This window comes from Oncorhynchus mykiss, chromosome 15 (genome assembly GCF_013265735.2).
Source record: "Oncorhynchus mykiss isolate Arlee chromosome 15, USDA_OmykA_1.1, whole genome shotgun sequence".
Lineage (NCBI taxonomy): Eukaryota > Metazoa > Chordata > Actinopteri > Salmoniformes > Salmonidae > Oncorhynchus > Oncorhynchus mykiss.
Window position 1 is genome coordinate 26,494,134 of NC_048579.1, and position 15,517 is coordinate 26,509,650.

At 41.0% G+C, this 15,517-nt stretch overlaps 1 protein-coding gene across 2 annotated transcripts in view; it reads right to left on the reverse strand.

Moving 5' to 3' along the window:
* LOC110489884 (protein disulfide-isomerase TMX3) overlaps positions 1–12,797 on the reverse strand; it is a 66,936-nt gene extending 54,139 nt beyond the window's left edge. Inside the window, exons 1-5 of one of the 2 annotated variants that reach the window (XM_021562842.2) lie at positions 12,661–12,797; positions 12,314–12,365; positions 9,441–9,480; positions 6,437–6,560; positions 1,996–2,041 (exon numbers count right to left, since the gene is read on the reverse strand). In XM_021562842.2, coding sequence (XP_021418517.2) covers positions 1,996–2,041; positions 6,437–6,560; positions 9,441–9,480; positions 12,314–12,365; positions 12,661–12,778 — 380 coding nt within the window. In that variant the 5' untranslated portion in view covers positions 12,779–12,797. Of the gene's footprint in view, positions 1–1,995; positions 2,042–6,436; positions 6,561–9,440; positions 9,481–12,313; positions 12,366–12,475; positions 12,538–12,660 lie in introns of those variants that run through there. The other variant, XM_036944148.1, reaches the window with a different exon arrangement.
* Between the last annotated feature and the right edge of the window lie 2,720 nt (positions 12,798–15,517).

The following is a 15,517-nucleotide window of genomic DNA, read 5'->3' on the forward strand; positions in this document are numbered from 1 at the left end:
CAATATGTCACAACCTGTGAAAATATATGGGTCATGACTGTTATAATATTATGAAATGATTATGACCGTGTTATGACACTGGGTGTAAAGTAAAGAGTTACCAATGTTATTGAGCCATCCTCAGTTGTTTTCCCCAATCAATCACAGCCATTGAACACTGTAGCGGTTTTAAAATCACCAATGGCCTCATGGTGACATTCCTGAGCAGCTTCATTCCTGTCCTGCAGCTCAGTTCAGAGGGATAACTGTACCTTTCATGTGTCTTGGTGGTTTAATACATAGTCCACAGCCTATTTAACTTGACCATGCTATAAAAAAGACATTCCATGTCTGATTTGTTATTGTTATCCATCTACCAATCACTGCCCTTCTTTATGAGGCTTTCAAAAAGCTCCCTGGTCTTTGTAGTTCAAGCTGTGCTTGAACTGCAATACTTGACTGAGGGACAAAAGTTGCGTCAAACTGAGGGATTTCAGTTTGTGACAAAACAAGCAAGTATAGCATAGAGAACCATTGTGAAGATATTTCACAGCAATTTAGATGACAATCAAAAATATTACAACTTAAACCTGTTGTGTTTATATTTTTGTTCTATTTCCAGTGCATTCAGGATGTATTCAGACCCCTTCCTTTTTTTCACATTTTGTTACATTACAGCCTTATTCTAAAACTGATTAAATTATTTTCCTCAATCTAAACACAATACCCCATAATAACAAAACGAAGGTCCCCAAGAACACAGGGAACTCCATCATTCTTAAATGGAAGAAGTTTTTAACCACCAAGACTCTTCCTAGAGCTGGCCGCCCGGCCAAACTGAGCAATCGGGGGACAGGGGCCTTGGTCGGGGTGGAAATGGGAGAACCTCCCAGAAGGACAACCATCTCTCCATCAATCAGGCCTTTATGGTAGAGTGGCCAGGTGGAAGCCACTCCTCAGTAAAAGGCATATGACAGCCCACTTGGAGTTTGCAAAAAGGCACCTAAAGGACTCTTGACCATGAGAAACAAGATTCTCTTTGGCCTGAATGCCCAGCGTCATATCTGGAAGAAACTTGGCCTCATCCCTACGGTGAAGCATGGTGGTGGCAGCATCATACTATGGGGATATTTTTCAGTGGCAGGGACTGGGAGACTAGTCAGGATTGAGGGAAAGATGAACTGAGCAAAGTACAGAGAGATCCTTGAGATCCCTGCTCCAGAGCACTCAGGACCTCAGACTGGGGCGAAGGTTCACCTTCCAACAGGACAACCACCCTAAGCACACAGCCAAGACAACACAGGAATGTCCTTGAGTGGCCCAGCAAGAGCCCGGACTTGAACCCGATCGAACATCTCTGGAGAGACCTGAAAATAGCTGTGCAGTGACGCTCCCCATCCAACCTAACAGAGCTAGGATCTGCAGGGAAGAATGGGAAAAACTCCCCAAATACAGGTGTGCCAAGCTTGTAGTGTCACACCCAAGAAGACTCGAGGCTGTAAAAAAAAATCTTAAAACCTGTTTTTGCTGTCATTATGGGGTGTGTAGATTGATGGAAAAAACAAACAATTGAATCCATTTTAGAATAAGGCTGTAGCGTAACAAAATGTGGAAAAAGTCAAAAGGTCTGAATACCTTCCAAATGCACTGTACACACACATTCTGCTCCACTGCACTCAGTATATTTGACTGGCACCTTGGATTACCTAAATAGATGATCAAATCATCATATCTTAATGATACAATACCTCATTAGGCCATGTATTGCCCTCAGGGTAGGCGGCAACAACACCTGAAATCCCCCATTGGCTAGCCCCAGGGGCGTATGGGAAGCTTTATTCCATAGGTCTCATCATCAGGCCTAATGCTGACAAGCCAAGTCACAATGGACAACTCAGTTCAGTAAAGACATGATCATTGTGAAAGAAAATATTGGGTAAAGCATTGCTCGTTATGTAAACTTCTAACAAACGGCAATGATCAGTGTATATCGTCTTCATATGTGCTCATACTTACAATTTGATTGTGGGGTATCCTCGTACTCCAAATTCTGAGGACATGCCTGAATGGAAAGTGACCATATTTAAACAAAACTGAAGCATGTGTCAATCCATTTCCTCAACTACTTATTTTATATATATATATTATATATATATATATATATATATATATATATATATATATACACACACACACACACACACACTACAGAATGGGACAATAAGGAATAGAAATTCCATTAGAACTACAGTAACCATAATCCGCAGTTAATTGTCTTGAACTACATTTTAAGGACCAGCTCTGTCCTCAGAATGCACTTTCCCTAATACCTGAAAGCTGTCGTCACCTGTTGATGAGGTTTTAGTAGCCTCTTAGTTAGCCTAATCTTGGACTGCGAGTAAAGTCAGCGACAGACAGTCATGTAATCTGTCCGTGGAATTTTAATCTGGTTTATGCGTGATTAGCCAGAGTGAGAGGCTAGGGGTCAATAACATGAGAAAAAGAGATCCTAAGTAATGAAGTCAGACTTAGGTCTTGGCAATAGGAATAGTGCATCTTTAACAGCCAGGTGAAACCGATAACAGAATGGCAGTTGAGGCACAGTAAGACATAGGGGAAGTTAACTTCTCTTGTGCATCCCAAATTGCACCCTATAGAGTGGACTACTTTTGCTCAGAGCCCTAAAGGCCCTAGCAGTGCAGTATACACGGAATAGGGTGCCATTTTGGACTCTGTATGCTCAATTAGATGGAAGATATTTACACTACAAGGCCAAAAGTATGTGGATAACTGCTCGAACATCTCATTCCAAAATCATGGGCATTAATATGGAGCTGGTCCCTCCTTTGCTGCTATAAAAGCCTCCACTCTTCTGGGAAGACTTTCTACTTGATGCTGGAACATTGCTGTAGGGAGCATTAATGAGGTCGGGCACTGATGTTGGGCGATTAGGCCTGGCTCGCAGTCAGCGTTCCAATTCATCCCAAAGATGTTCAATGGCATTGAGGTCAGGGCTATGTGCAAGCCAGTCAAGTTCTTCCAAACCAATCTCGACAAACCATTTCTATATGGACCTCACTTTGTGCACAGAGGCATTGTCAGGCTGAAACAGGAAAGGGCCTTCCCCAAACTGTTGCCACAAAGTTGGAAGCACAGAATCATCTAGAATGTCATTGTATGTTATAACATTAAGACTTCCCTTCACTGGAACTAAGGGGACTAGCCCGAACCATGAAAAACAGCCCCAGACCATTATTCCTCCTCCACCAGGCTGTACAGTTGTCATTATGCATTCGGGCAGGTAGCGTTCTCCTGGCATCCGCCAAACCCAGATTAGTCTGTTTGACAGCCGTGATCACAGACGGTGAAGCGTGATTCATTACTCCAGAGAACGCGTTTCCACTACTCAAATCAAAGATTGTCACGTGCTTACTTACAAACCCTAACAGTGACATTTTTAAGTAAAAAAATAGGTATTAGGTATACAACAGATAAGTAGTAAAAAAGGTTTTTAAATGACAGTGAAAATAACAGTAGCGGGGCTATACACAGGTGGTACCGGTACAGAGTCAATGTGCAGGGGGCACCAGTCAGTCGGGCTAATATGTACATGTAGGTACAGTGCCTTGCGAAAGTATTCGGCCCCCTTGAACTTTGCCACCTTTTGCCACATTTCAGGCTTCAAACATAAAGATATAAAACTGTAAGTGGGACACAATCATGAAGTGGAACGACATTTATTGGATATTTCAAACTTTTTTAACAAATCAAAAACTGATAAATTGGGCGTGCAAAATTATTCAGCCCCTTTACTTTCAGTGCAGCAAACTCTTTCCAGAAGTTCAGTGAGGATCTCTGAATGATCCAATGTTGACCTAAATGACTAATGATGATAAATACAATCCACCTGTGTGTAATCAAGTTTCCGTTTATAAATGCACCTGCACTGTGATAGTCTCAGAGGTCCGTTAAAAGCGCAGAGAGCATCATGAAGAACAAGGAACACACCAGGCAGGTCCGAGATACTGTTGTGAAGAAGTTTAAAGCCGGATTTGGATACAAAAATATTTCCCAAGCTTTAAACATCCCAAGGAGAACTGTGCAAGCGATAATATTGAAATGGAAGGAGTATCAGACCACTGCAAATCTACCAAGACCTGGCCGTCCCTCTAAACTTTCAGCTCATACAAGGAGAAGACTGATCAGAGATGCAGCCAAGAGGCCCATGATCACTCTGGATGAACTGCAGAGATCTACAGCTGAGGTGGGAGACTCTGTCCATAGGACAACAATCAGTCGCATATTGCACAAATCTGGCCTTTATGGAAGAGTGGCAAGAAGAAAGCCATTTCTTAAAGATATCCATAAAAAGTGTTGTTTAAAGTTTGCCACAAGCCACCTGGGAGACACACCAAACATGTGGAAGAAGGTGCTCTGGTCAGATGAAACCAAAATTGAACTTTTTGGCAACAATGCAAAACGTTATGTTTGGCGTAAAAGCAACACAGCTGAACACACCATCCCCACTGTCAAACATGGTGGTGGCAGCATCATGGTTTGGGCCTGCTTTTCTTCAGCAGGGACAGGGAAGATGGTTAAAATTGATGGGAAGATGGATGGAGCCAAATACAGGACCATTCTGGAAGAAAACCTGATGGAGTCTGCAAAAGACCTGAGACTGGGACGGAGATTCGTCTTCCAACAAGACAATGATCCAAAACATAAAGCAAAATCTACAATGGAATGGTTCAAAAATAAACATATCCAGGTGTTAGAATGGCCAAGTCAAAGTCCAGACCTGAATCCAATCGAGAATCTGTGGAAAGAACTGAAAACTGCTGTTCACAAATGCTCTCCATCCAACCTCACTGAGCTCGAGCTGTTTTGCAAGGAGGAATGGGAAAAAATGTCAGTCTCTCGATGTGCAAAACTGATAAGAGACATACCCCAAGCGACTTACAGCTGTAATCGCAGCAAAAGGTGGCGCTACAAAGTATTAACTTAAGGGGGCTGAATAATTTTGCACGCCCAATTTTTCAGTTTTTGATTTGTTAAAAAAGTTTGAAATATCCAATAAATGTCGTTCCACTTCATGATTGTGTCCCACTTGTTGTTGATTCTTCACAAAAAAATACAGTTTTATATCTTTATGTTTGAAGCCTGAAATGTGGCAAAAGGTCGCAAAGTTCAAGGGGGCCGAATACTTTCGCAAGGCACTGTATATTTAAAGTGACTATGCATAGATGATAAACAGAGTAGCAGCAGCGTAAAAGAGGGGGTCCAGTCCAATGGTGGCGATCATTACACCACTCCAGTCGACGCTTGGCATTGTGCATGTTGATCTTAGGCTTGTGTACGGCTGCTCAGCCATGGAAGCCCATTTCATGAAGCTCCCGACGAACAGTTCCTGTGCTGACGTTGCTTCCAGAGACAGTTTTGAACTGAGTAGTGAGTGTTGTAACCAAGGACAGATGTTCTTACGCGCTATAGCACACGATGGTCCTGTTCTGTGAGCTTGTGTGGCCTACCACTTCGCGGCTGAACCGTTGTTGCTCCTAGATGTTTCCACTTCACAATAACAGCACTTACAGTTGACCGGGGCAGCTCTAGCGGACTTGTTGGACAGGTGACATCCTATGACGGTCCCACGTTGAAAGTCACTGAGCTCTTCAGTAAGGCCCATTCTACTGCCAATGTTAGCGTATGGAGATAGCATGGCATTGCATGTGTGCTCGATCTTATACACCAGTCAGTAACGGGTTTGGCTGAAATAGCAGAATCCACTAATTTGAAGGGGTGTCCACATACTTTTGGCCATGTGTATTTGATATACAAAAAAAAATCATAATCATAATTGCTCAGACAAGAAACCCAAGTATTGGCATCAGCTGATATTGCACAAATTAGATTCATCACTAACTTAATATGGCGGCCTATTCAGTCAAACAGGTTCTGCACACACATTCTCTGATGGCTGCCACACGCAAGCTATGCGCTGGGGTTCTGGTGACATGCTATTGCTGTAATGTGTTACTCGTCATGCATGTCAGTTTTCTGCTTTCCCACCCCACGCCAGCCTCCACCTGTTTGAGCGCCACTTTTGTTTTGCTCACTGCCTGTAATAATAATAATATTGTCTTAACATAATGCACTCTGGCAGTGAGCTACCCCGAAGGAGCAGAGCCTAATGCCAAGACTAACGTATGCATGTACTGTCATCTTTTTCAAATAAATGTTTAAACGAATACGTGGCGTTTCCTGTCTGAACTATAGATAGCTGTGGTGTCAACCCGATAGACTGCATGTTAAACCATATATGCGTACTGTTATTTTGGTCTAAAACTTAAAGCTGTTTCAAATGTACTTACATTGACAAAATAATGTCGGTAGTCAAGACTACAGGCAATCAAGAATATGTAGAGAAGCCATTGACATGGTCACTGCAACAGAGACTCACCAGAATATGCAGTGCCGTCCATCTTGCCCACTCGCACAGGCGATCCAGAGCTTTTCAACTCGGCGCCGACGTCATACCACACGGGCTCCAGTTTTTTACAGTAGCCACACCACGGTGCATAAAACTGCAAAAGGCCCAACACAACACTGTCAGCCACTGTAAACATGATGAAATGGGCCTAGCTCTAAAACTATGAACACAAATACACACACTGTTCAGAAATAACACGCAATAACACGCATGGCGACAACACACTCAGGGACATCAACTGGGTATGGTAGTCGAAATATCCTAGCTCAACCACAACAATTTAAAATAGGCTACTAAAATCATTCCAAATCCAATTAAAAGACAAGTGCAGTTTAGCGGTATTAGCGGGCTGACTTTAGGACCACGAGGACACCGTCGGAGCGGGCAGATGAACAGCGAGACTTTTCTCTCAAAACAGTGCGGAGGTGGAAGATGGCTGTCGACAGCTAGGACGCTAGGTAGGCTAAACTGCAGTTTGACTTGACATGAAACAAAACTAGTTTTTAATCCCGATGCTGAGCTAGTGAGTGGCAAGTTAACTGCTGTATTGACATGTGTTTGAGGTGAATGAAGCTACAGCAACCAAGGTGATAAATAGAGTCCCTCCAAGATTTTGCAGGGATTTTTTGTGATATTTGCAGGCAAAAATGATTAATTTTACTTTGTCAATTCTGACATTTTGCATGGCAATAGGCAATGATTTTGTCCAATTTGTCACAGAAATGCACTGACAAAGGAAAAAGTTTGCTGATGTGTGGCTTGATTGAACCATATGTGGTAAATGTGCGGAGATTGGTTGAAATTGTGAGCCCTCTTTTGGCACTGCTGTGATGGGTCAGTTCTATGCAATAATATTGCAATGATTTGACTGTTTTATCCAGAAATATTGCAGTGATTGGACAAATTTACATAATATGCAGGTAACTTTTGATTTTGCAAAATAAATTGATTGGAAAATCCTGGAGGGACTGATAAAGAAAATTTTGCTGTTGGCAATTCCACGGTAACAATGTGATGCAGACTCACTTAAAAAATGTATGCCAAAGAAAATAACATTGATTGCTAAGTTTAACAAATCATACACCTACAGTGTATGCAGAAGTCTACTTTTAACAATTCCCACTGACATGTTTACTAAAACACATGTACCTGAGGAACAGTGCAGATACAAAGTTTAACAGAAGAAAATCTCCCTCAGATGTGTGTGACCAGGTAAATATCTACTCCGAATTAAAAATCAAACATGACTGCAGAAAGAATCAGCTAGGATGACACCTTGAGTTTGAAAAATATATATTTTGGTTATTGAACTAGACTCACACTCGGTAACATAACAGAACAATGGTAACATAATGACATCGTGGGATCTGTACTATACAGTCATCGTCTTTAAGGTGATGTATCCTGAAAAGGTACACAAAGCTAGAAAAAAAAGTATATCACTCATTTGCATATTATTCTACACACTGGCTATTATTCTAATGAGCTCAGCTCCCAAACAAGATCAAATTTGTTTGGTCCAGACCAAATCTGTACCAATCATAAACTTCTATGTTCCACAAGTTGACACCACAGTAATGTTCAGTACAATACAGTTCTGTACAGTAGAGCATAGTAGAGTACAGTAAAAAAAAAAAAGTAGAGTATAGTTCAGTACAGTATATTGCATTATACTGCACTCTTCCCATGTGTTCTCTACTGTACCTGTGGTTTGTGACTACTATGATTTCCCAATTCAATTGCAGTCATTTCATTCGAGTTTTTGGTCACTGGTACCAATTTGGTAACAGAGTGACGCATTTTAATAATTTAATGATTCATAAACAAAATAGTTATCAGTAAAAACCCTAACTAATTTGTAGGTCTACCTTTACTTGTTACTTCTTTCATAATCCTCCCTCCTCATGAGGGAGAGAAATTAGATATGTGAGTGTGGTAACAGAAACATGAGGTAATATTTCTTAAACTCACAGAAGGCAAATTATTTCTGCAAAAGTAAATATACATTTTGATATTAGTTGGCAGGGGCCTTTACTTCAACATTGTGTTTTGATGCATTTCTAATACCTTTTAAGACTTTTTCTAGATGGTTTTTTAAAGATGTTTTTTCATCTGTGTGATCAGAATTCAAAGCCTCTGTTTATTCCAAATTTTTTGGATGGAAAAATGGTTGAAAAACATATCTATGCCTTAATTCCCCCAAAATATAGACTTAGCTTTCATTTGACACCACATTATTATTGCTCCTGTAAACTTAACATGTTAGCGCTCATGGGACCTGTTCTCCAAATAACATTTAAGAGGGTTTTTTAACTGTGTAGAAATGCACTAGGCCTTAAAGAGCTTCAACCCCACCCTGTCACTTTGCTATACCCTGGGTTTACTTGAAATGACCCTGAACACACCACCAGCCAAAAAAGTTGAATTACAACATTTCAATAAAAATGTCCCATCTTTGTGGCAATGCTGTACTTGGTATTGGGATTGGCATTTCCACCTAAGCATTTTTTTTGCCTGATAGTCAATGCACAGTCCTGTTCTGTGTACCAGTCTACAAGACTGTGTTTCCGGCTGTGTCTGTGCCTGCCTATAGTGATCCACGTCAGTGTATATAGTACGACTGCTGTCACTCCAATCATTTCTCCTCAAGCGGTCAGACTGGTCTGGACAGGGAGTGCCAGCTTTGGGTGCCAGCTGGATTTGCTCAGGCCCCAGACATGAACCCTGGGCTCTGGCATAAACCCCCTCAGAGCCCCCAGGCCAGGCCCGCCGCCCGCCATGCATGACTTCTCCATTGACTAAAACACACACAGTAGACACACCTCCCCCTTCCCTCCCCCACTGCCACTTCCGTAAGGGATGAGCTGGACACTGGTGTCGGGACGAGGGTCTAAAGCAGTGCTGAATGGGCTCATTCAGCCTCGTCACGTCAGTATGATTACAGTGTGTGCGATGCAAAGCAAACAAGACTCACGTCCACCAGCCAGACATCATCTACTCTGGTGTCTTTAAACCTGAGGAAGAAAAAAATTATAATCAGAATTCATAACATTTTGGCTTTATATTTTAACCAATATCAAAGCTATTAAAAGTCACTTATTCGAACCATGAAACTTCGCAATACCCGGTATGAAACATTGAAAATCACGCCACGTCGGAAACTCGGGACCTCTGAGTTAAAATAAGCAAAAATGATTTGCGTTTAGTTTCCTATTGGTTGATTCTGATATTTCCCTAGTGGGAAACGTATCTTTCTCCAACGAGTAAGCAAGTCAGACATTTGAATTTCCAATATGATGTGAACGAGGCATTATAGACAAGTAAAATGAACAAGACATACTGCAACAAGGATGTAATGAGCAGGCCTTTAACTTGCAGGGGTTGAATTGGAAATTATTTTCCCACCGTAGTTACTGGCTTTCCGTGGCTTTACACTACTACTCAATTCCTAATTTTATGATTGGATCCCCCAGCCGCCAAATATGCTTTGAGCTTGTAAGAATGGAGCAAAAGCTCCGCTCTTTCGCTCTCTCCTCTTAACAAACCCTTAATTTTGTGAGCTGACTTGTAACAAATAAAGACAGTCACATTTAACATGGTAAATTCATAAGCACGAATAAGAATTATACAGAAAAATAAAACATTTTACGTTTAAGTTTCTATTGCAAAGTAACAAGATTTTCTCAAAATGAGTGATAATTGGTAACAGTTGTATTGGGCTCAATTTTGTGAGTTCAAACAACTTAGTAGTATTTGGTAGTATTATAAACTTGAAACAACTTGTTTCTATTAGGCTACAGAATTAGAGAAGGGTTGTTTCTCTGAACCTCTGGCAGTAGGCAAGCCTGTTTCTCTCCCCAGTCAGAGGCAGCATGCCTGTCTCACATACTATGGCCAGCAGCAGCAACCTAGAAAACAATTTTGAAGGCCAAAATTCAGGGAGGAAAGCATTCATCATGTTTATGCAACCTAATAGCCACCCTATGAGTACTTCCAGAAACAACTTTATATTTTGAATAAGGATACATATGACATTGCACAGCAGTAAGCTGGTTTATTTGTCATTTTCTCTTCTTGATTTCAATATGGAAGGGAAACCAGTTACTGGTGTTTGTATGTACAGTTTCTTGATGACTAACAAGTATTCTTATCCTATATATTTTGTGGGGAGGTTAAAGGGCATATGATGTTCCCCCATGAGCAAACAGGGCCATGACAGAAAACGTTTAGGAAGCACTGATCTAGTCAATGATTAGCACAAAAACAGATGGGCAACCCCATGCTTCAGTCTATTTATTTATAGCCACTATGATGCATCAGTTTGGCTACAGGTCTTGTTGGACCAGAATGTTGTTAGGCTCAATTTTGGATGGTAAAATTATATTTCAATTATATTTCAATGGTGTCACCATCATATTACTTTAATTAATTTGAGTAGAAAAGTCACCAGGGCTGCATTCAGTACAGAAATAAAAGGCAACGTTGTTCTGAACAACTAGTTTAAAAAACGGGCAGGGGTTATGGGTTCAAAATTCACCGCTGGCCTTCAAATATGTCACTCACTGTTTCAAGCCACACCCTGCCACACCTACCAAACAACACCATCCGTTAAACAATGTAGCAAACATTCAATCGAACTGAACGCAACCCAGAACTGACTTTCTCACAGTCCTTCTACCAAAAAATTGCCAAGCATGGTTACTTTCTGAACTTTTTTTTTTTTTTTTCACCTTTATTTAAATAGGCCATAGTGGCAAAATAATTACAATATAGCAATTAAACACTGGCGTGATAGATATGCAGAAGATGAGTGTGAAAGTAGAGATACTGGGGTGCAAAGGAGAAAAATAAATAACAGTATGGGGATGAGGTAGTTGGACGGGCTATTTACATATGGGCTATGTACCGGTGCAGTGATCTGTGAGCTGCTCTGACAGCTGGTGCTTAAAGCTAGTGAGGGAGATATGAGTGTCCAGCTTCAGTGATTTTTGCAGTTCATTCCAGTCATTGGCAGCAGAGAACTGGAAGGAAAGGTGGCCAAAGGAGGATTTGGCTTTGTGGGTGACCAGTGAAATATACTTGTTGTGGCGCATGCTACGGGTGGGTGCTGCTATGGTGACCAGTGAGCTGAGATAAGGCGGGGCTTTACCTAAGCAAAGACTTATAGATGACCTGGAGCCAGTGGGTTTGGTGACGAATATGAAGCGAGGGCCATCAAACGAGAGAATACTGGTCGCAGTGGTGGGTAGTATATGGGGCTTTGGTGACAAAACAGATGGCACTGTGATAGACTGCATCCAATTTGCTGTGTAGAGTGTTGGAGGCTATTTTGTAAATGACATCGCCGAAGTCAAGGATCGGTAGGATAGTCAGTTTTACAAGGGTATGTTTGGCAGCATGAGTGAAGGATGCTTTGTTGCGAAATAGATTTCATTTTGGATTGGAGATGCTTAATGTGAGTCTGGAAGGACAGTTTACAGAATGATTGGTATATCAGTTGTGGTTGGGATATATTGACCAAATTATCAGAAGTTTGGGATGTATCCCCCACCCAACATAACAACACAAAAGTTATGTCCTTGGTGATGGGTACACTGAGTCAAACTTAGAAGTCTACAATTTTGTTTACAAACAATATTAACATACGTTTCTGTGTACAGGGGGAGTGACTGGTTTGAGATTGGAATAGCTTAAGTTATTTTACCATAGAATAGTTAGTTATTCATTGGGTCTATTACATTAACCAAAATGGTCGTCAGGTGACAACATTCGCATAGATACTAGGGATTGACGTTAAACAAAAGACAGGAAGATTCCACAAGCGAAATACATTAGAGCATCACTTACGTGTCATCGAGTTCTTCGACAATTGCAAGCACCGTTGAACATAGAAAAAGCCCTACAATATAAAAGCAAAATGAACAGTTAATGTGAAAATCATCACGTTAACAATTAAGCAACACAGTTACACGAATGCTTCTGCAATTTGAGATATGCTGCTAACATTACCTACGGCTTGCAACCTCATGATACATCAGCTAGAATAGCTCGCGCCCTTAGCTAGCTACGTTACTGTCCGTGCATTTTGCACCACAATTCCACCCAAGCAAAAAAAAAATCGGACAAGTTGTCAAGGTAATGCAACGGATAACGCATTTATTAACAAAACAGAAACGGTTAGAAAGTGTAAGTACCTGCACAAACCAAGGTGGCTTTCACTTTTGCCATTGCTCCGAAAGGAAACATCAAGCAGGAAATAAATACAAGCAGTATTTTCCGTCTGTCTGAGCATGCGCTGTGATTACGCTGCATTAAATCAGAAGCATCACAAGGTTGCAGGCATCAGAAATGCATAAATAATATTACTTTTATAATAATAACTTAAGGCCCATGTAGTCTTTCAGTGTTAATCATAATTACATTTACAGACAATCTCTTTCTTTGGCATATTTATTTTCCTGCTGTTAAATTAACTGTAGCCTACAATTGATTCCGTTTAACCAATAATAAATAATAATTTATTGCATTTGTAAAGTGCTTTTCCTCATAAAGAATAATAAGTGTATGAAATAAAAATAAAAACCAAATAGAAAAAAATGGACACAACTAGACACTGCAACTGACCCAAAACAATACAGCTGACTCTATGTGGCAAGGACACCAAGGAGCACAGCTATCAACACAAAGCCTTCCTAAAGAGAAAGGTCTTTAGACCCATTTTAAAGGAGCCCAGAGTTTCCTTCAGGTGGTCTGGGAGGGCATTCCAGAGGCTGGAGCAGGCCAATGCCTTATGGGGCCGATTCCGACCTGAGTTAAGCCCTGTAAATTGAATGTAATTCCCTTCTTATGCACTTTTCTCTCTATGCCTATTCTGACCTTCAGTTTAAGCATGAGAATGGAATTCTGTTCTCCCGCTATTCGTTGGAGGTGGAGATCTAAGAAATGAAGTTGTGGTAGAGGTGTCTACAGACACACCTTATTCTGACCTTGAATTCACTCATAGATCCATCACCATGGATGAAGTCGAGTGAACCTGCCGGTTCCAAATGGAAGAAGCATCTACTTCATTCTTTTTAGTAGAAATAACAGCATTCTCCATGCACTGTAATTTATAACCTCGTAAGAGCTATTGACAGTGGAAACCCGTCATTCAGGGCCTGTTTTGAGCCCACATAAAAATGAAAATAAAGTTATTCAAAAAAAGAAAAAATCTCTAGATATATATATATATATTATTTTTTATTTTTTTTGGGGGGGGGGGGCTTGCCTGTTTTGCATGTTATTTTGGCATTAATGCATGTCACATATCAGTTTGCAAACAATGTAAAACATATACAGTTGAAGTCAGAAGTTTACATACACTTAAGTTGGAGCTGTCACACCCTGACCTTAGAGAGCCGTTTTATTTCTCTATTTGGTTAGGTCAGGGTGTGATGTGGGGTGGGCATTCTATTTTTGTTTTTTTTAGGTTTCTTTATTTCTATGTTTTGGCCCGATATGGTTCTCAATCAGCGACAGCTGTCTATCATTGTCTCTGATTGGGGATCATACTTAGGTAGCCCTTTTTCCCCTCCTTTCCGTGTGGGTAGTTGTCTTTGTTAGGGGCACTATAGTCTTTGTAAGCTTCACGGTCATTTATTTTTTTATTTTGGGGGAGGGGGTTATTTCTTGTTTTGTTAGTGATATTTTACAATAATAAAAATAAAATGTACGCTCACCACGCTGCACTTTGGTCCACTTCTTTCAACAGCCGTGACAGAGTCATTAACTTGTTTTTCAACCACTCCACGCATTTTTTGTTTACAAACTATAGTATTGGCAAGTCGGTTAAGACATCTACTTTGTGCATGACACAAGTAATTTTTCCAACAATTGTTTACAGACAGATTATTTCACTTATAACTCATTGCATCACAATTTCAGTGGGTCAGAAGTTTACATACACTGAGTTGACTGTGCCTTTAAACAGCTTGGAAAATCCCAGAAAATTATGTCATGGCTTCAGAAATTTCTGATAGGCTAATTGACATCATTTGAGTCAATTGGAGGTGTACCTGTGGATGTTTTTCACGGCCTACCTTCAAACTCGGTGCCTCTTTGCTTGACATCATGGGAAAATCAAAAGAAATCAGCCAAGACCTCAGAAAAAAAGCAATTTCCAAACGCCTAAAGGTACCATGTCCGTCTATACAAACAATGGTACGCAATTATAAACACCATGGGACCACGCAGCTCTCATACCGCTCAGAAAGGAGACGCGTTCTGTCTCCTAGAGATGAACATACTTTGGTGCGAAAAGTGCAAATCAATCCCCGACCAACAGCAAAGGACCTTGTGAAGATGCTGGAGGAAACAGGTACAAAAGTATCTATATCCACATTAAAACGAGTCCTATATCGACATAACCTGAAAGGCCTTTCAGCATGGAAGAACCCACGGCTCTAAAACCTCCATAAAAAAGCCAGACTACGGTTTGAAACTGCACATGGGGACAAAGATCGTACTTTTTGGAGAAATGTCCTCTGGTCTGATGAAACAAAAATAGAACTGTTTGGCCACAATGACCATCGTTATGTTTGGAGGAAAAAGGGGGAAGCTTGCAAGCCGAAGAACACCATCCCAACCGTGAAGCATGGGGGTGGCAGTATCATGTTGTGGGGGTGCTTTGCTGCATGAGGGACTGGTGCACTTCACAAAATACATGACATCATGAGGAGGGAAAATTATGTGGATATATTGAAGCAACATCTCAAGACATCAGTCAGGAAGTTAAAGCTTGGTCGCAAATGGGTCTTCCAAATGGACATTGACCCCAATCATACTTAAAGTTGTGGCAAAATGGCTTAAATTGTCCGTGTAGACCAATTTGGGTTTCCAATCTCTCCAAAAGAATGTGGTGATCGACGATATCAAAAGCAACACTAAGGTCTAGAGCCACGAGGACAGATACAGAGCCTCGGTCTGATGCCATTAAAAGGTAATTTACCACCTTCACAAGTGCAGTCGCAGTGCTATGATGGAGTCTAAAACCAGACTGAAGCGTTTCATATA